General features: G+C 42.0%; 1 protein-coding gene across 3 annotated transcripts in view; it reads right to left on the reverse strand.

Annotated features, from left to right (window-relative positions):
* arhgap21b (Rho GTPase activating protein 21b) overlaps positions 1-20,940 on the reverse strand; it is a 34,484-nt gene extending 13,544 nt beyond the window's left edge. The window contains exons 1-8 of one of the 3 annotated variants that reach the window (XM_070973997.1): positions 20,739-20,940; positions 19,549-19,742; positions 12,382-12,561; positions 12,182-12,203; positions 7,230-7,322; positions 6,686-6,764; positions 6,536-6,590; positions 780-2,340 (exon numbers count right to left, since the gene is read on the reverse strand). In XM_070973997.1, the coding sequence (XP_070830098.1) occupies positions 780-2,340; positions 6,536-6,590; positions 6,686-6,764; positions 7,230-7,322; positions 12,182-12,203; positions 12,382-12,561; positions 19,549-19,614 (2,056 nt within the window). In that variant the 5' untranslated portion in view covers positions 19,615-19,742; positions 20,739-20,940. Of the gene's footprint in view, positions 1-779; positions 2,341-3,722; positions 3,870-6,535; positions 6,591-6,685; positions 6,765-7,229; positions 7,323-12,181; positions 12,204-12,381; positions 12,562-19,548; positions 19,743-20,738 lie in introns of those variants that run through there. The other 2 variants (XM_070973998.1, XM_070973999.1) reach the window with 2 other exon arrangements.
* Positions 20,941-21,377: the final 437 nt, after the last annotated feature.

Genomic DNA, 21,377 nt, shown 5'->3' on the forward strand with positions numbered 1-21,377 from the left:
CCACACCAAGAAATATGCTGAGAGGTCCTATCAATTATGAACACTGTCTCACTGCTGAAGTGATTACAACACATTCTCTAAAACAAGCTGAATACACTGAAGATCTTTTCTGAAAAATTCAGACTAGGTTTAAAAATGTGTTTGGTGCCATTTCCAAAACCTGAAGCAAAGCAGTGACAAGAATTCTGATAACCTCTAAAAGAAAATGAACACAACATTTTTGGAAACTGTCGTTCAAAGAACTGCCAGCACTTGTTATGTGCATGGTAAGACAGTTGTTTTTGAGATGACACCTATTTAATCACCAGGAAATGCATTATGGGACTACTGAGCCATAATGCAATCCGTCCCGAAGAGAGACCATCCAAGAAAACAATGTCTTAAACGAAGAAATTCAATATATTCCAAAAGGCTTAAGCCATTCTTCACTCCACCCCAGTTAAGCCGAATATCCCACAAAACCTCTCTGAATGCCACAAAACCTGATTAATAACATCGTCCTAGGAAGATTAATTTGTTCTTGAACACCTCCTCAGTACTGTATACATACACACCAGTAATGTGCTGAATCAGATTAGCAATGAAACTATAGAGGTCTGCAGGCTCCACGGATGGCTTTGCATCCATCTATTTTGAACTGACTTCTATTAACAAATATGGTGGAAGCCCTTCAACTGGCTACAGTATCAGCACTGGTAGTCTGCCTCGTGTTACTCCTGCCTGCTGTTGTTGCCATGACAACATGGGGCGGCAAAGCTTACAGCTGATCATTCTCTTACCGATGAATGGAATGGAGTCCAGAGACTCATCCAGGTTGCTGGAGCACGAGGTGTGACGTTGTTCTCCGAGGCGGCGTATATGTATCTCTCGACGTGCGTCATTGGGAAGCCAGCATGCCGCCACATCTGCTGTGGAATCTGCTCCATCATCAGTTACAGCCAAGATGTAAGAGGGGTGCCGCAGAGGGCTGGGGTTCTTTCCAGAGGGGGGCTTCTCTCTTAGAACGACCCCTGTCTCTGTTGGGCTTCGCCCGTTTACCTGACTCTGAGAGTCAGGGTGAGGTGGTTTGAGGATGCTAGGCCTCTGAGGCATCTGTTTTGTGGTAGAGCATGAAGAAGACCTGTGTCCTACCAGTGCTGCATCTCTGCCTGCCTCCAAAGGCTGCATGGTTTCAGCCCGCATCCTGCTCAGGCCTTGTTTGGTATTGTGGGCTGCATGGTTTCCTTTGACTGCAACTCTTTGGTCAGCAAGAGAATGTTCAGCACTTGTGCTCTTTCCGAAATGCAAGGTTCTGTCTGAAAGCATAGGTGAGGAGCGGGTCTGAAGAGGCTCTGGTCCTTTAGAGTAGAGGGCGGGGCTGGGTGCCCCCCTCATGCCACCACTGTATGCAACAGAGGGCCTGTAGAGCATGGCGTGCCTGGGGACAGACTGTCTGCTGGGCCTTGTACCTTGGTCCGCCCTTCCATACCCTCCTCTCCTCTCACTGGGACGAGCCAGCTCTGCGGGGTCAACATAGTCCGTGGAGTGTGCCCGGGCTTTGTGAATAAGGCCATCTTGGGAAATGCTTCGAGGCGGCCAGTTCCTTGTTTTGCTCATGCTCATGCGGTCCTGCGAAGCACTGCGTGGGGCAATCTGAAAGTGGGGTGGAGGTCCTTGGTATGACCGTTCATGGGAGGTACTCCTCCGCCTCATCCCCTTTGGTCCCCAGTCTCCCCGGGGAATGTGATGAGCAGCGCCAAAGGCGGTCTGACTGGTAGCTCGCAAATTGTCAAGCCTCTCCTGGATAGTCCGACTACCGTGGGAATGGATTCCTTTGTTGTCAATGTACTCCCTGTATGTTTGGTAAGTGCGCCAATCAATGTTTTGATGATTGGCTGGGTAGTGAGGTGCCTGACCTCCATATGGAAGCATTCCTGGACCACCGGGGTAGACATCAGCTTTTCGAGGGTGAGGATACTGAGCCAGAGACCCAGGCCTGCCCCTGACAAACACAGGGTCCATAAAATCTATCCTTTGTGCGGGACCCATGCGGCCCATATGGGCTGTATCAGGAGGAACCACCACAGTCCTCACGCTGTCGTTGCGCATGCACACCGCCATCTGGCTTTTTGGATATGATTGAGGAGGAGGAGACGGTGGCACGGTGATCTCCTTGCGGTACCCATGGTCAGGGGGTGCAGTTGGCCCTCGGCAGACCTGCTCTGCTGAGTCTGTCGCCTGGGCCATGCCCGTAGGCTTACAGTCTACTCTGGGGTAGCATACTGGGGGTGGCTCAGGAATGTGACGGGCATTTCCACTGTAGCTGCTGTGGCCGCGGAGGTAGGCATCCTGGGAGTAGGCCTAGAGACAGAGCAACAAGCAATGTTACAGCAGATGTAGCACAAGTTGCATTTCCAAGTGTGTGTAATATTCAACAGTGTGCTACTAGACACTTAGAGAGAAGTCAAGCGTGATATTACAAATGCTACCGGATGCATGTGTGTGGGCAGTGCATGTTGCAGTATGAGTGAGCGGAGGCGTTAGCAGTTCAGGGGTGTCAGTGGTCTTCATCTGCTCCTTATTTAGAGTTCTCATGGTACTGTTCAGTGTTCCATGACTGATAATAGTACACTATGTGAGGCAACAGTGGATGGTGCTCCCAACAAGATTTTCATGGTATGGCAGTCTTTTTCCAATATTCCCACCGGTGTTCTCCACAACAGAGGTTTGGTGCTATCCAACAAATGTGACTTTCATTATAAAGAAAATAAAAACCCTTTGGTCTATGGAATAAATGAGCATTTACTATAACTGCAATTGTCACAAGATAAATGTGGAATGGTGTTTATTTGTATGGAGCTCAATATTTAGCCCTCACTGTGACATTTTCAGCAAAGATTGTGTAACAATCAATACACAAGTTAGATAAGGAAATCGAGTAGCTAACACTTAACATATTTGAGCAAACATGGTAACATAACAATGTGCAGTAAAGACTGACATAGACATTGACAGGTAACCAGTATCTTCATTTTCCCACCTCAGACTGACAGACTCTAACCTCGGACAGACAGGAGGCTGCCCATCCCTTGTAGAAAAAGCGCTATATTTAGCCTGCCTGATTATCCTCCAAGGATTGGAAGCCTACACTATTACAATTCAGATACTAATAAAATCATTTCCAATTAATAAAAAATTAAAGTTAGAGGTTGCTTTAAGCTTGTGAGTCTCACTGCATATATTCGCTTTACACATAACATACTGAACATGCAGAGAGCAAAAAACCGTGTGAAGGTATGAAGACTTTGATCCTGCTACCTGGTGTCAAATTACAATCTTACATAAAGCTGTGTGAGTGCCACGGCAATCAGTGCCAGGCTCCTCCCTTTGTAAGCATGCGCGTGCAGGAGAGTTCAGAGGTCACTGGCCTTTATCACACTAATGACATCTGGCAGGGAGGATGAAGAAGGGGCGAGGTTTCGCTGAGATGCCAGCTGGACGCCAATTCAAGTGCTCAATCTAACAGGTACTGCAGGCGCAGTCCATCGGCCATTTCTACACATTTGAATCCCCAACACAGAGCTGACTATTAAACAGTCAACCACAAAAGCTAAACAGCAATAAGGGAATAGCTGAAGAGTACATCCTGTAATAACGGTGCTGACATGCATGACATATGCAAAATGAGACAGCAAGCACAACATGTCAACGTCAAGTGGCTACCCAGTCTGCTGTTTGCTTACCAGATTAGTAGTTTCCAGAGAAAAAGGCTGCCGTTACAGCATGTGAAATGGAGAGTGTTGAGAAATCAAGGGAGAGAGGGTGGTAGAGCAAAATGCACACATTGTTAAAAAAAAAAAAAAAAAAAAAATCAGCCACAGCAATGCTTGGGCTTGACATGCTAAAAATATACTAGAGCTGCAGCAGCAGTACAGAAGGATGAAGAAGCAGAGATGTGGCAAGGGTTGCCATGTTACGACCTGCCTGTGCCAGTCTGTCCTGGGCGAGGTGGCAGGAGCAGAAGCTTGCCTCTCATGCTGCTGTTAAGTCTCCATGGTTCTATCTATCTTCAGCCAGAATATTACGCTAACTGAACAAGGTGCCTCCAGTCTATGGCTCTCCCTCCCTCCCTCTGCTATTGCTCACATGACAGAAGCAGCAGCTGCTGATTATACATTCAGCTCTGATGGTACAGCTCCCCCTCCCACTCCTTCCTCCTCTCTCCTTTTCCCTTAGCATCAACCTGTTCAAAACACAGGGCAGTCAGCTGATTCTATCTACTGGTCGCAGCTCATCATTCATGCTGCTCCCTCTTTTTTTCCCTGCTCTGTATTTCCTCTGCTTTCCTAGCGTACAGGTCCCTCCCTTATTTTGCTTTCCGAATGTACACTCTCTCATCTCTTTGCTAAGCAACTGCTGCCTGTCTCCTAGCAGTCGGTGTGTGCTGCCTCCTACAGTGTAATGTCATCCTAATAGTGTCTCTGATAATCCTCTTGTTCTTGTGGACAGCCCTCATCAGTTTGCCTGCTTACATTAATAGATATTTTTGGGTGGCTGCTGGTCATTTACCATGCAATACTGTGGCTGTAGTTATCACAACACACGTGTAAGATACAGTGGACTTAAATAGGTACAGAGGAAAAATGACAAGAGAGGGGGAGGATTTAACATGCAAGAGGGGTGGAGTATCAGTCCATTGGTTACAAGAAGGAAGAAAATTCACTGCTAATAAAGAAGTGGGTTAAGCAGATGTGAAAAATATTTTATTTTTCTGTGAAATTAGGTTAATTTTGACTCAAAATAATAAAGAGGAATGATACCACATTTTAAATGTTTTAGATAAATGGCTATTTGCATAGATTTGGCAGGGTGTGGTGCTTAGACAGATTACTGATTGCAACAATAATATTGATATTGCAACTCTGGAAGCAATACTCTTAAATGATTCATTGCTTCACCTATGAAGTTAACTGTGAGGATTCAATCTGGACATAAAGCAACCACAAGGGAAAATTTCAGGTAAAGCAAACAGCCAAGCTCTTCAATTATGTAATTCATAAACAGAACGATAACAATAAGCCTTTGGGAGAAGATTCATGCGCATCCTGACGAAGCACTTAATGTGACCTGCTATAGATATGGAACAGATGAGTGCACATTCGCTTTGCCCTGAATGTGCAGAATGCACAGTAGTTCCAAACAGCTGCCTGCAGCACGCATAAAAGGTTAATGAGGAGATCTAACATGCTCACAGGTATGAGTTCTTATCTCACCACTGGAAATAGTATCTGGGGACAGGCAACCTGCATTTGAAATGAACATTTTCACATTTTCTTTGGTAGAGCAGTTATAATGAAGACATTATATGAAGGCCAATTGGATTAGGGATGGATTATACAAGAGAGACATTTGAATATTCCTTTTCAGGGATGAACACAGCCTTTTTAATAGGACAATTAACGTAATATAGCATTAATATCTAACCCTAATCAAAAAGCCTGCATATGGCTCCAACAAGCTGAAATTTTATTGACTAAAAAATATAAGAGTAGCCAAACTAGAAAGACAACATGTGGTTCTCACCACACAAAGATTTTTACTGCTGAAAATATGCAGCTAATATGTATGACGTAAACATTTGAAGTTATTTTTAAACTGCCATGAAGTTAAGTGCCATTGCCACTTCTCTAAAACCAACTACTCTGGTGTCTTACAAACAGCAACGATGTTAGCAAACTGCTTCTTTAAAAGCTGTCACAGATACCACAGTCACTATGGAAAGAACGCGTCACTACAGAGTCACCTGATGATGATGACACAAACATTAGTTCAAGAAAAAGAAAGAAAAAGAACTTCTTTTAATTATTGTGCTTGTAGGGTTTCCATTTAACTAGCTATGGTAAAGGGGGTCCATTCAGGGTCTGATGGTCTACATCAATCAGACTTACTGCACATCTGAAAACCATGCAAAATGAATCTCCCTTCAAATATTTTGGGTTCTTTTGAATTAGTAGTAGTCAAGTAGTCACAAACCACTGAGGCTGTCATGTGTAGTGCAGCATGTGAGGCAGTGATCTATATTACATAAGTATGGTTAGAAGACATAGCCTGAGTAATGAGCACAACAACTTTTCTACAAGTCAGCTCTTCAATGTAGGTCTATTCCACATAGACCTAAGTTGGAGGCATTTTTTTAGCAAAATACACTCACCTTTGTGTATTTTGCAAATCACAACATATAATTTACACAGAGAGATGTGTCCATGATAATATGTATGCATTTTAGATAATTCTTGCTCTACCGATGCGATTAGGTCATTTTGGCAGTAGTGTCAGCAGCAGGTTGAGGACAGAAATGCTGCTTTGGCCTGATTAGGAGGCCTAGATAGAGAGCTCTGATGGGATAAGCAGGCTGCCTGCATCTCATGACTCAAGTCCCAACATGAACACCTTAAACTAGAGCAGCTCTGTGAGATCAGATGTTATGAAAATGACTTTCTTTCTGTTTTAAAAAGAGTGGTAACGTGAATTTAGACAACAGGAATGAGAAACTTACCAGTTGCAGTATATCCTCATCTTTTGGCATCACACAAAGTTCAAGAAATTCGCCACTGTTGGGGAACAAAAAGAAATTTAAAACAGGGAAAAAACAGCAACTGGCAAGAATTATCCATAAAAGTTTAGAAAAGAATATATTAAACGTCACCTGTCTTGAATCAAGGATATAACCTCACAATAGGCTTTCCCAATGATGCTTGCTCCATTCACCTTCACTAGTCGATCACCTAATAGGTGTTAAAAAACAGTGATAGTGCCATCAGTAACAGAGAGTGGTAGTAAAAGACTGTCTTAAGAAAGCATCAAGTCATCCGATGTTGAAGTTTACAACAGTGCTAATGGTTTCCTGCATCCACTGAAATATGAAACACAGAGGTATCTACCCAATAAAGGAGCACTAAAAGAGCACTTTCCTACAACTGCGTGGCCTGGCTAATGTTTTGCTTCACAGCAGGAATACTTTCAGACAACGACTAAAAACTGCACTCCTTGCACTTTTTTTTTCCTTTTTGCTTGCAACACTCAACAACATCAGTGCACAAACTCTGAGGAAGTTTTCTGCTCTGCATGACATCATTTACTGGATTAAGCCTGGGATGCTGTAATGTCAGAACTTCCTGATACTTACAGACTCAGTCAACATGTAGTAAGTTTTGATTAATAAAGGAGACTAACTGATGATTGGTTAGTACCTGTGCAAAGCCCAGCTCCGTGCGCAGGGCCACCTTCCTTCACTTGCTTCACAAAAATGGTGTCCATTGGTTCTAGCCTATTCCGTTGTCTCCCTAATGAAAAGAAACAGATCAATATACATTACATAAAAAAACAAACAATGCAAACACATAAAAGCAGAAAACGTAACGTCAATCTGTTTGTTTTACCTTTTCTTTCTGAAAAGAGGCATTTGGTTTGCTTCTTTTTACTCAAAATGAAGCAAGGAAATTAAAACCCCAGAAAACAGCTTATTTAGATAAAAGAAGTGCTACACTGAAGGTTCATTTACAACCCCTGACTTGCACCAAGGCTGAACCTGAAATGTGAAAAACAACTACACAAAACCCTACCAATGAGTACCAGACTGAGCAGTAAATTGTTCCATGACATTTAGGTGAGAAGAGAGAATGGCTGTTTGAGAATGAGAGAGAAACTGGGAGGTTTGTCACAAGACTTGGAGGCATGTGAATCAACATTATGACAGACCGAGGTTTGGCCAGAGCTTGCCCACACTACACCAGTTTTGAATAGACATGATCATTAATTGGTTCAGAGGGAAAAAAAATCTCAATAGGGGGAAATGGTGTGGTTTTAGGGAGGTGGATAAAAGCAGCTAAAGAGAGAAAACCTGTTTGCTCATGCTGCTCCTGTCTCCTAGCAGCTGCATGGCTGCAGGAAAAAAAAAGAAAGAAAAGAAAGGGGGAGGGGGGTGATAGAAAGACAGACTGAGAGAAGGTAGAGTGACAGTGTGTTCAGCTGCACAACTCCCACTCTTTCCTTATAAACTGAGAAATAGCTCTGGGCACAGCCAAAGAGTGGCTAGAATCCTTCCCCAGTAGTTAACATTCTGGTAGTGAGTCAGCGCACGGTGGCTCACAAACTACAGAGGCTGGGGGGGCCGGCGTGATAACAAGTGCCCGTTGAAGAAAATGTACTAAAAGTTCCTGACAGGATCAATGAAGGAGGTTAAACATTTGTGAGTCAGTCAAAACATACATTAATGAGGAACATGACTTTGGGCCCTGTGAAAGACACAATATCACCAACTATATCTGAATATTTTGTGTTTTGGGCACTAGAAAAAGAGACACAAGTCAATGGTTAATTAATCAATACAAATCAATAGTAATCTCTAAACCTGTGAAAACCTCACAAACACAGACACACTTGTGCCACCATTTTTCTTTCTTTTTCCACACATGAGATTACTCATGCAGAATCACATCCCTGGGATCCAAATTATGTAATACTGCAACAGGAGTTCCATGTAACTACAGCAGCATGACATGCCCCCTCTGGTGGTGTGCAATAAAACTGCATTACTATCTCCACAACGGTGCTGTTCATTCATGAGCTACTCTGAACATTTAAGTGTACAGTGAAGGAACTCACTGTTTATGCCTCTGCCACCTTGAGATACACGAGATAATGTACAGAGAAGACACTAACATTTATGTATTAATATGCTGTATTCTTCAACGTACACCTAAAAAACATTAACTGTACATTGTGTACAATGGCGCTTTCTTCTTATGGTACTCTAAAACAGTCTGACTAGATTTATATTTTCTCTAGAAGAACTTGTCTACACATTAAAAATGTCTTTATTTCTTCATACTCTGCAGCACCACCCAGCCAAAGACATCATACATTATGTCACCACCGAACTAGTGCTGTCGCCACATTTTTAAAGAAACACTCGACATTTTGGGAAATGCTTTGTGTTGGCTAGATCAGTATCAATTTTATCTCTGTGTGTTCAGTACAGACATGCAAAAAGGTGCTCCTTTAAAACCAGAGAAAATCCCGCACAAGCAAATGAAAACATTGGCAGGTTTCATTTGCCTATTTTAATCACTTGGCGAACACAGGGAGATAAAGAGCACGATGTGCCTCAAGTGCCTACAGTTGGCTCATGAAGGCTATTTTAAAAAACACTGCAGAATGATTTGAGAGTAAAAACTGAACTTGAATCAACAAACGCTCAGGGAAGCCTTCATAAAATTATCTTGTTCCAGAACAAACACTGACAACAATGTCTGTACACAATGAGCACTCAGAGCAAAGACAGGCTAAATGGCAGCTGTGATTGAGGTAAAGCACAGTCCCTCTCCGTGTGAAAGATGGTAGAGTTGACAAGAAAATATTAGATCACAAGTGCACCCAAACTTGACCCCAGAGTTGTGACAGAAGAGCTTTGTCTTGGGAAGCAGCAGACTAATACAATAAGAGAATTGACGGTGGTAGACGGTGGTTGAGCGCTGTGGACGGATGAGAGTGCAACACTCTCAACTCTCATGCAATGTTTTTAGTCATAAATCCACATTTTGGCACAAATTGCCTTCTTTACAATAAAATGACACTTTATCTGAACCATCAGTTGTATCAAATGGTGATCAACACAAAGACCTCATTAATTTCTTTAGCAGGTACTACTGTTATAATAATACCCTCCAATTCTACAGTTTAATTCTCGTCTTTTCTATGAAGTCAATTTGACTCTTAAAAAATATTTCTATCCGCAAAAATATGGTGCGTTGATGGATTAAATATAGCTCTTTGACACGGCTGCATCTATGCATGCTACTTTAAATTCTAAGTCTTGAATCTTGCAAATAATCAATGGTACCATTGTGCTTTTTCACAGTACAGAGGATCTAGATGCTAACTAAAGTAAAGCAGGGACACACTGGAGACAAATGCAACTTGTCCCGTCGACCAAATGTATCAGATAAAGGGAATCTTTATCCTGAAGAGAGTGCCAAAAAATCAATGAATAAAAAAAGGCAGCAAGGTATGCGCGTGCAGCTCTCGCCTTCTTCCTTTTGATGTCTGCCTATTGTTAGCCAGCATTTCTACTTCTTTGGTGTGGTATTGTGACATGGCGAGCTCAGTCTGGACTTAAAATGATCCCAGGTCGTCTTTTTTTCTTTCTTCAAATCTGGCTCGCTGCCTATGAGCCCCTGTGTCCCGCATTATGCAACGGTCAGGATTCTTTAATATTCTCTGGCTTACTCAGTCCGAAGCAAAAAAGCTCCAGACTAAAGGGTCTGTGTCTTCAGTTTTAGTTTCTGTGTGACAAAAACCATAAATACTTTAATGATAGCTGGCTCTCTTGTCCTGTTACATGAAGTTTAAATTTGGATGATGAGCAAACTCTGTGTGCGAGCTCTTTCCATTATTTCCCTGCTGTCACGGAAATCAATTCAAAATTGGAACGGAGACACAACAATACCATTTCATCATGTGGTTATGGACAGATGCTGTAGAAAACCCAAGTCATTTACTATTTAGAGCAGCCTCTTTAGATAAAAGGCTATGTTGTGACTTTTAACAGCCTGTCTGTGCCTTACTGGATATGTGTGTCTGTACATATCAACACAATTCACTGTGTACACACAACCACTTACATTCCATCCAGGATTTAACTGGAGGAAAGCAACAATTATCATTATCAATGTGTCAGCAAGTATGCGCAGATGACCATGTGATCCATGATGTCTGCTTTCTAATGAGTGGTGTCTTCATATCATACTGCGCAACAGCCCACATGATCTGTTGCACCACACAGTTAATCAACCCACATCTACAGCTGGATGATTAAGAGTTAGAACATCAACACCGTGATATGACATAAGATATCATCTTGGTTTTTGTTCACTGTAATAATGCTGAGTGTTTCTGACTTAAAAAGGCTGCTTTACAGTCATGTGACTTAAATATGTGAGCTTGAGTGACTGTAGTGTTGTGTGTGAGTCATGAATTATGAAGGCCTCCACCTGTGTGTGTCACCATATCACATTACGAATGTTTTTCCTTTATCAATTTTCATGTGAAAATTTCTTCTCAAAACCACCAATAATCCTACAAATCCATTCTGTCGATACATATTGTGGTATTAGATGACAAGCAGTGAGGAAGCTTAAAAGAGATTTATGGGGTTTCCCAGTGTGTAATGATAATACAGAGGCTACTTATGCAAATAACAATTCACTTGCACAACATATGTTAAATGTATTTTCCTGTACAACTTCTCTCACCAAGGAAAATAACTGGCTTATTGAATTACTGACGTCCGTCTGGATGAACTCCACTGACAGCAACCTCCTCATGGTCAACAAAGAGCAAAGGACTAAACAAAGAGCCCTCCAATAAGCTAATGGGATATCACCTCACAGTGATCACACTAACTCCTGTCAAGAAAATCTTAAGTACATTTTTTCCACCTTTCATGAAGAATCATTTCAAAGTTTAACCTTTAAGGGCCACACTTTTTATGTTATTTTAAGGGCCTGGAAGATCACTTTACAGAATTTGTGGGAAATGGCTGCTGTCCACTACCTTTGCTTGGGTTCTTGTGAAAAATGACAAAGAGTCACAACCAAAACATTTGTTTTATGAATGTAGGGTTGATACCAATCGTGCTAAAATGGTGACTTGGTTTAGGATTTGGTAAATATCTTTAGTTAGTTATGCTGCAAGGTATTTAAGGTGCAACTCTGTATTCAAACAAATCAATAACTTCTGCCAGTGGTCTGATGTGAGGTTTGTCTCTTATGAAGAGAGAAAAAACACATGGTATGAAAATAACAAGGGGAAAGAGGGTCAAACACACACAGCCCAGTAAAACTGAGGCCGTCTCTTTCTGACAGCCTTTTTATGGTGAGGGAGAAAAGCAGCAAGAACAACAAAGTGAAACAATATGAAGAGGTGGGTCAGTGCAGGACAGAAACAGGTGGTGCTGACCAAACCTTTCATGCCTCCACAAAGGTCAGTGACACACAGGAGTTACATTGTTCTCATCGCATAAGGAAGCAAAAAGAGCTAAAGAGCGGATGGATTAAGAGTCATCAGAAGTCAGGGGCATTGCTCTGACTCAGCAGTGCTGAAGGGCAGGCATGAAGAGGAACGGCTGAGTTTTTCTGCTTACCTCTGCGGCCATGATCTTCCTCCTGTATAAACACAGAAATGCTCGAATGACTTTGTTGTTCATGGTCACATAATCTAGGTGTCAGGCTTTTTGTTGACTCAGTGTTATTGTACATGATAAGCAAGTAGTGCTCAAGTAGTGTATGAAACTCAGGAAAGCTAATGACAGGTGTTAACAATAAATACAATGCTGAACTGTACCGGGAAGCAGTGCATGGTCGACTCCGGGGGGTACACGATGAAGTGGCGCAGCGTGAAGCCGAACCCTTGGGAAGTTCGACGCAAAAGCACAGTTTTAGGTCTTGGCCATGAGAACTCCTCTTCTGTTGGGTATTGCCCTGCCGCAGAATCAGCCATGCCTCTCCACTCTGGAGATTCATTCTACACCAAGAGAAAGGAAATGAAATGAAGGATTTGTACTTTCACTTTTACAGATTTGACAGATATCTGCTAAAACATGCAGCAGTGAAATCTTGAAATTGAAAGCGCAAATGCTGGAAAACCCCAATTCTGAAATCCAAAAACAATGTTCCTTAAGCTACACAAAAAATAGAGCCACATATCAACAAATCAGCTTTTCAGTGAAGTTGGTGTGAATTAACACCATCAGTCATTCATTACGGTTGGACATGGTTTAGAGGACACTGGGCTTTTGAAAAACATAACCGGCTGTACAGTGTTTACAGTCAAGTCATGATATCCTATTTTCACAGCTGGAGAGCAGAGCATGTCAGGCTTCAAGGCATTAGACACCCACCCCTGTGTTTACTGGCTATTTATAGCCTTGCACCTTTGTAGTATCATGTGTGCAGCAACCCCCTTTACTCAGATCTCCCCATATCATATTCCTTGTTCCAGAAGGACTTTCAGGAACACCTCTTTTCAAACAGTCTTGTATTTCCACACTGAAAAAGTATTTTCCTCACCCTGTCTCAAACAAACCCTCCCCCTCCCCCGTGAACCATAGACTATCCCCCACAATGTGAGGAATTTGATGAGCTTGCATTCACGCCATCTCTGCCTGGGCAGATATATTGAGTAAAATGTCAGAAAATCAGAGTGAATTACCTGCATGTCGACATAAACGGTGCTAAAATAAGATAAATAAAAACTCTGCAACAGGTTTGTCTCGTGATAAATGCTGTTGCAAAACTAAACAAAAATTCCACAAATCTGACTTGAATGTTTTGATCAAAAGAGAAATAAATAAATCTAAGCAGCTCTCCCACGTGATGCAGCTGATGCAGGGAGCAAATGAATGAGCCAAACCACATTTCAATGAACAAACAAACGACTAAAAGTTTGATCACACCAACTTAAAACCACCAATATCCTGTCCAACTGCTCTGAATACATCACAGGATGAACTTTCAGCCTCGCACTCAATGGTTCATCGGAAATATATTGTGTGCCTGGAGGTCTGTACCAAGTTAAAGCATGTTACTCTTTGCAAAATGTTTTACTGCTTCTCAGTAACTAACAAACTGCTTTTCAACCATATATTCCTGAAAGAGGCAGTAAAATTAACTACTTGGATCAAAGTGCATTTTAAGTGGCAACTGGAGCTACTGGAACACATATAAGGCATTAAAATGTGAATACGGTACAGAGTACAGTACTCGTGTGCCTGGCTGGGAAACAGAGCTGCAGGTACAGCTGACACCCATTTATTTGGATGAAACTAGCGAAACAGGTTTTACAGTCTAACCAAGCCGGAGCTGTGCTGTGATACCGCCACCTCCATGTTGTAGTCTGTGTCTGTACGATCCCTGGGCGCTTTAGCACCACTAGAACACATTCAAATCCAGGGAGAAATGGAGAGGCACTTCTGGTGATATGACAATAGATCAACTGGATGTTTGAAATGCCTGCATTGCTCCCCTCATGTCTCCAGCTTGAGCCAATCCCATCTACTGGAGTTGATTTAGCAGCCAGTGCACGGGGCAATTTCCAACCCTCTGATCTTTAGATGTGGAGGGGTGTGGGCCTCCTGACAGACGCATGCCAAGCAGTGTTATCATTGCATAGTTAATACTGCTGTGACTTTCCAGGTCAATAAATTCCAGACCAACATTTCCCTCATGGTTTCCCTTTCCTCTTATTTAATAAAAAAATCTTTAAAAAGCTACTATTTGGGATGGAGATCAAAGCAAGGCCAGTATACCAGTAGACCAGTATAAACCTGACAGACCACATTAATAATGCTTTCAAATAACTGTAACAAGAGGTTAAAAGGGAATCAATCAGAGAAAGGAGGAGAAAATTATGAGATTACTTGTGAAAAAAGGGGCTACAAAGAAAAGCACACCCATGTCAAAATATGCACCTATCGTCAGCTGCCCACAAATGAATGCCTCTCAGCCATTTATGAATCACTAGAATGCTAGACTGATATTTGCACTGGGTGAGGCAGCTGGGAGAGAGTTTTCAGAAGGCATTTGCTCTTCTGCTGGATTGCTGTTGGATTCAAACTGGGACCAGTCCTGTGCCTCAGAGTGGGAAAACTAATTCCAACCACCAGATCTCAGTTTAGCCTGATGATATCCCATATATTTTTTGCCAACGGATCCCCCAGGAAACAACTAAACCAACAATTAACTGATCCTTCAAACAAATAATGCCTGTGTAGCCAATGCATGATATACTCCTCTGTGCCACAGATGTCTATTATCCTGCAGAAACAAATAAAAATACATTGACTGGTTGAGATGTTCCTTCCTTATGATGAACACGATCACTGCTGTTTATTGGAGTAATCCTCTTACACCAAGCTGCTGCCATAAATATTCACAAGAACACCAAATGTGAATTAATCCGCTGCTGAAAACAGTCCCTCAAAAATGCACTATTTACTCCTGTTTCAGCGATACTTGCTTAAAACTAGAGTGCACAGTTGTTCATGGACAAAACTGTACCCCTTTTAAAAGTCTTCAGTATGAATCCTGTAAACACATCCCCCAAATAATGAACGAACACATAACGGCAGCAATACAACATGATCTATGGCTGCCATTTTTAGTAGTTTTCTGCTCTTCTACATGCATGGCTATCACATAATTGCACTGAGATGCCTGTAATGGAGAGCTACAGTCAACTTTGTAAGACATTTTCGTGCATGCTTTTCACAATGTAGCAATGTTGATTGAGCTGCGGCTACAAACTTGGACCTTTGATTGAAGCTCTTCAAAATCTATTCTTGTTTGACAAATGGTACACTGTTTATACCACCATATTAAGTGACATGTTAAGTCCAGAGTACATGTGGTCATTTTCTGGGAGACTATAAGGTGACAACATCTGTGGTTCCCCCACCGCAGAGATTAGAGGGTAAGCAAACCAGTACCTCCCACCAACATCAGACATTTTAGGGGAAACACCGTACGTGCACAGCTGTACACGCACCACAAATGTTGATATCTAGAGGCTAAGTGCATACCGAAAAAGAAACTGGAATTTCCACCTCGTTCATTCTTAACAAATATTATGGTACCAGACTGCATGGCCTGAATGTTTAAAAAAACCTCTGCTGATGTCACTAAATGACACACTACAAGCGCCACATGACATCAGCTCTAAAAACATCACATATGTACACAGCCTTAAAATGTGAAGAAACCTAGTTCTCTGTGGGCTGCTACATTCTACACCACATCCCGTCCAAACCAAGCACTTAACTGTGAAAAGCCTAAGATAATGATACAGGGGGCCGTTGGTGAGCCCTGGGCGTTCCAGCCTTGTAGTGCTAGACAAGGTTAGGAGCATCATTACTCAGCCTTCATAGATACATGGTGTGCGTGCCACACTTCTAGCTGAAACATATAAACAAGACACTGAATAGTCCTGTGGCTTCTGTTCATGCAGGACGTCTTTCTAAAATGCTTTTTCATTAAAATTCTTCAAGCATCATTGTCTGAAATGTGAAACCATGACTTCACTTCCATGGTAGCTCTGTAACAGTGCTGTATTTTACTGTAGAGTCAGGCAATGATGTATTTCTTACTAAAACTGATATGTACATTCATACATGTTGGTTCAGGCAGTAGCGCTCATTTACTAAAGTGAGCGGACACAGTAGTATGAACACCTGCCCAGTATGGTGAAATCGAAAACATTAGGCTAGAAATATTATGTTTGTGATGCTCATAATGTACCTGTATAATACATCAAACAAACACTGATTGAACTCTATGACCATTTCTTTTTCTGGGACCACTTTCTGGTGGTCTTGTGTTGGACAAAGAAACAGCCCACCCAAAAAGGTCTATCTTAGACATGTACTGAAACCAAAATTGTGGTCCAGCATATGAAGAGTTAATTCAATTATCCTTAATGCGAATACACACACAAAAACATATGCATACATATGGATGCCAAACTACACCTGCTGGAAACAGTAACACTGAATGAATTAACATCAGTGCATCATCAACCATGCCTTCTCAGAGAGAGTTAGTGCTGTAGTGACAAGTCAACTGTCCACAGCAGCATTTAGCAATCAGACTACACTGCAAACATCCCACTCTCATCTGTGGGATGAAATTACTGATGCCACTGGTTCTCTGAAGGGAGCAATTTCAGAAACACAGCTGTTTAGTTATTTCTCTAACAAAGCTTTACCAAAGCTGTGCATTGAGCACTTCGACCGGCCGGAATGGATTCAAGATTACATGGATTTACTGCAGAGAGACGGTGCAATGAGGAAAAAGTGACTCACATAGCCCATCTCTTTTATTTTCCCCTGAGACATCACAGACACAACCAAAAGGCCACAGGAAGTAACAGACTTCTTCTATCCAATTGAAGGTCAATTTTCCCTTCCGATTGCCATCAGTTAGCCATGCGATGCCTGTGCAGGGGGTTCTGTAAAAGGCAGCCAGCCTAAATGAGATAAACGCTGAGCTTTAATGAGGCCAAGATTATGGGGACAGGGGGGTCTGTTTGTCAATAGCCCCGTACAGTGCTAAATAAGGACCATGCTACATCATCCAAAACAGTGATTAATTTCTCTCCACTCTCATTTCTGTCATTGCACTGGAGGATAACAAGCTGGTATTCAGGTATTATGAATCCTAGAAAAACCTACAAATCTAATCATCATGAAGGAAACACAAAGGTGCCACATGATATAGTTTGATACCAGACGGCTCCTTGGATGATGCAGAAAGTGCTGCCACACACATATCACACAATAGCAGATACAACAAATCTCTGTAATGATAACTCAATATCTGACCAGAGGACTCAAGCAGAGGAAGCAGACATTAAGCCAACTCTGTCTGCTATTTGGATTCAGCTATTATGTTTGAACACCATGTACTATTTGGTCGACACTGCTAACAAACACTCCAGTATAGAGGGGGGAAAAAGTTAAAACCACCAACAAAAGCCAAAGAAAAAAATCTTAATTTAAACAATACATCATTTCTCTATCAAGTTGTTACCGGCACAATACAGTAAATACAAGACTTTATGAACCAGGCCAATGGTTGTGAAAAGGTCAACAGAGAACAAACTGTGTGACTAGTACTGTATTATCAGAGAAGGATGAATGAAGTGTTGTCTTCCAAGCATGAAAGCAGCGACCATTGGGAGACAACAGGGACAAGCTAACAGACAGCCAAAGTCAAATGTGTTCCTCAGAAAAATACAGACACATTTTCTAAATATCACTAAATACTATTTTCTGTGATGCAACATGGCAAAATTGTATGTTATTTTGTTGAAGGTCTCTGTCTGTGCTTCACTACATTTAAGACAGCAACCAATCCTCTTCCTGCAACAATGCCATGCTTCTCTGAATAAAAACAAAAGGCAGACCCATCTATCATCAACATCTTTGATGATCATACGCTGTCAACTGAGGTTGTTTTTATGCAAAAATACATTTGGAAAGTGAAAAAAAACATCCATTTAGGGAACTTCTTAAGTCATTAAATCCTCAGTGTCATGATTTCCAGAAAATCCCAGGACCAGAGTCTCCAGGGGGTTTCCGGCTCAAAATTAGCACATGAATTGGTTTGTGTGGTAGCCTTATTAGAGGGACTGCTAAAAGAAAGAAGGGTTTCCACTGGCTGCACTATGCTGAGGTTTGTCCTCACACTGCACTAACAGTTAAAAAAAGAATATCCAAAACAGGTTACTTATGTTTTATGCAAAAGATTTTTAAAATGCAACAAGGGAATACTTTCTGCTATGTCTTTTAACAACATGTTTCATAATACTGACAACTGCATATTGCCTTTTGGGTATAAGAGCACATTTTCTGCATCAGAATAGTTGGATGCTGTTAGATTCATTCACTAACTCATTTAGAAGCTAAGGCGCTGCATCCAGATGGTTGTGATAACAAAGGTAAGCTCATCATCTGAGTTTGTTTTTTTTTAGTTGTGACTGAAAAAGGCAAGGATGCAACACAAGCTGTCTCTGCAGTATGACTTCTAAATGAGCTCGAGCTGTGTTTAAATACCAAATACCAAATATTTTCGGGGCTCTGGAAACAAAATAATCATGAATATAAATGAATTAAAAACAAACTCAGAATGACTGAGTCTATTACTTGTTACTAATTTAATATCTTGTGGAGTACCAAGCTATCATTAGCTCCCCTGAGCTCTGTTCAGTGATCTAAAATCAAATTCAGTACTGGTCTGTTAGAAGTGACAACACAAGGAGCTTTACATCCCTCATTAACAGGTTATTTACATAAAAGCAGGGAGGCTTCAATTGAGAACTGAATATTAGATTAAAGGCAATAGAGCGAATGAAAGAAAACTATGGATTCTATAAATAGGTACCCTTTCATTTCAGAGAGTACTACCTAGTTTACCACGAAGGTCTTCATTCAGACAGCAAGCTTTCAGAGGAGCAGATGGCGTCCCGTCTGGTATTACAGGGGTCACAGCTTAAAAATCTGAAAGAACAGCTCTTGAATAAACTGCTTCAATGCCATTGTCTCCTCCCGCTTCCTAAAGTGATGAGTCTGATTAAAATTTCAAATCTAATTAGACGCTGTTCTGCGGCTGGAACCTGTCTTTTGATCTCTTCATCTGCAGTGACCAACCTAAGAAAACAAAAAACTAATTGGAGGCATGGACAAACCTCTGACATAAGTCTGATGCCTATGATTGCCAAAAGAACTGAAATATTGAAGCACTGGTGAGACAAACAGCAAAACAATCCAACAGTTGTTACAAGCATAAACAGCTGGGCCAAAATGTCAAACACATTACTCCCCCTACCAACACCAAACTGAGGGAGGGAGCACTCAGAGTCAGTTGCTCCAAAAATCACTTTCATGATCGCCATTTAAAAAAACCCACAATGAATCATTCTTCAGCTTGTGGTTTGAGTTGTTGCTGCCGTGCTTACCTCACAGAAAGAAGACCTTGCTTGTTGTCTCTCATCATCTTCATGAACCCAACGTGATGCCATCATTCAACCTGACTTAAAATCCTGTTATCCGCGAACGCCCACATCGAAAAGGTAGCTCCAGCACAATGCAAGAAAGTATGCTCCACTGTGTCCGATTTACACCTCCATCCTTGCTTCATGTCTTACTCCATCTGTCACAGATAGAGAAGGGAAAGAGATGTGTCATGGCTGCATTTTGTTTTGTTGAATTACAGGCAGATTTCTTTAAAACTGACTGCTCTGATGTGGCCTCTGACACTGTTCAGGGGTCTGTAAAACAACATGAGTGAATACCTCAGTTGTTCATAATAGTAGACCATCCGTGCTTAATTCTGGACAATCAACATTATGCAACAGGTCCTAACACAACGCTGTTTTCGACTTGATGTTTGTGTGTCTGGTTTTAACCAACCTTAGATGATGGGAAACAGCCTGACGTGGAGCGATAACATCTAACGCTGTATGATTAAATGCGAGCGCAAGTTCGTTAACAGAGCCACTAAAGGCAGTCACAGCTGAATGTGAACTTAACAGAAGTATCACCTTGAGTTTTTGTTGTTGAAGGCAGCTATGTGACAAAGCACGTCATCACCGCATTATTCACGCATCAACAATTTAGGCTTGTTGTCATCAGCTCGAAGCACAACAACGTGGAGAGTCAACACTGCATAATGAATGGCCAGCAACAAGTGGACCACAGGCAGGAGGCAGGGCGAGATGGAGGTCCGTCATGTTTGAAATTAAGTTACAACGCACCTATAAAAGCGACAGTATAAAATACAAGTGACTTAAGTTCGTTATGTTCGTTGTTTTTCGATAGGAAAACCGCCGCTCAAGTGATTTAGAGATGGCGAATTTGAATTTCTCTTGTTTGAGATCGATGGTCAACTGAACACAGCGTGTTGAGCTGTTGTTCTCGAGCGACCTACAAAAGTAGCTTTTCCTTTGTTAACTTTTAATAAAATAGCGATAAAAAATGCTGAAAGGGCGACAGGAGACGCTGTAACCACTTTCCACGTGAAGTACTTTGTGAAGGCGACCTGTAAAGCGTGTAAATTGGGCAACCAGCAAGCAAACCAACCGCGGCAGCAGGGTGCTAACGCTGCGGTTAGCATCCATGCTAACGGCTGGACTTAAAACAAAGTTACCTGTGTAGTTGTGAAGAGTCACGACAGGCGGGCAACAGCGGCGACGGCTGTCCGTAAAAGCGAGTAGACACAGCAAAATCATAGCGTGGGAACTTCAAGATGGTCAGACGTTATCATAATTTAATATAGTTTGAGTACAAACAGCTTCCCGGTGATTACTCCAAACCCACTCAGGGGAGGCGCATGGTGTAGTTTTGTAGCTGGAATTTTTTGCTTCCAGCGTTCCCGACTCTCTGGGAGTCCACCTTCGGTCAACAGGACACTCTCAGCCAATCACAGGTTGCGTTGTATTTGAGCGGACCAATCGGGCGCGAGCTTACAAAATGTCACCACTGCACTGTTAAAAAGGTCGTGTTTAACCGTTCAAACAGAGTTCAACGAGTCGAGGGTGCACAGATAGGAAGTAGAAGCAGATACTGTGTCCACATGTCGCATTTCAGCCCTACACGCTTTCGTTTAATTTAAACAACAAGGCAGAACGAGAAGTCACATGTCCTGGTTCAGAGTGAGGTCGAGCAGGGCTGGCATGTGGATGGCAGTGCATGAGGAATGTGAGTTCACACATACCACACGGCATATAATCTTTGCTCTCATCGTGCTGCCATTGTGTACTCCCCGAGCAGATTATTCAAATGAAAT

This window comes from Chaetodon trifascialis, chromosome 11 (genome assembly GCF_039877785.1).
Source record: "Chaetodon trifascialis isolate fChaTrf1 chromosome 11, fChaTrf1.hap1, whole genome shotgun sequence".
Taxonomy (NCBI): domain Eukaryota; kingdom Metazoa; phylum Chordata; class Actinopteri; order Chaetodontiformes; family Chaetodontidae; genus Chaetodon; species Chaetodon trifascialis.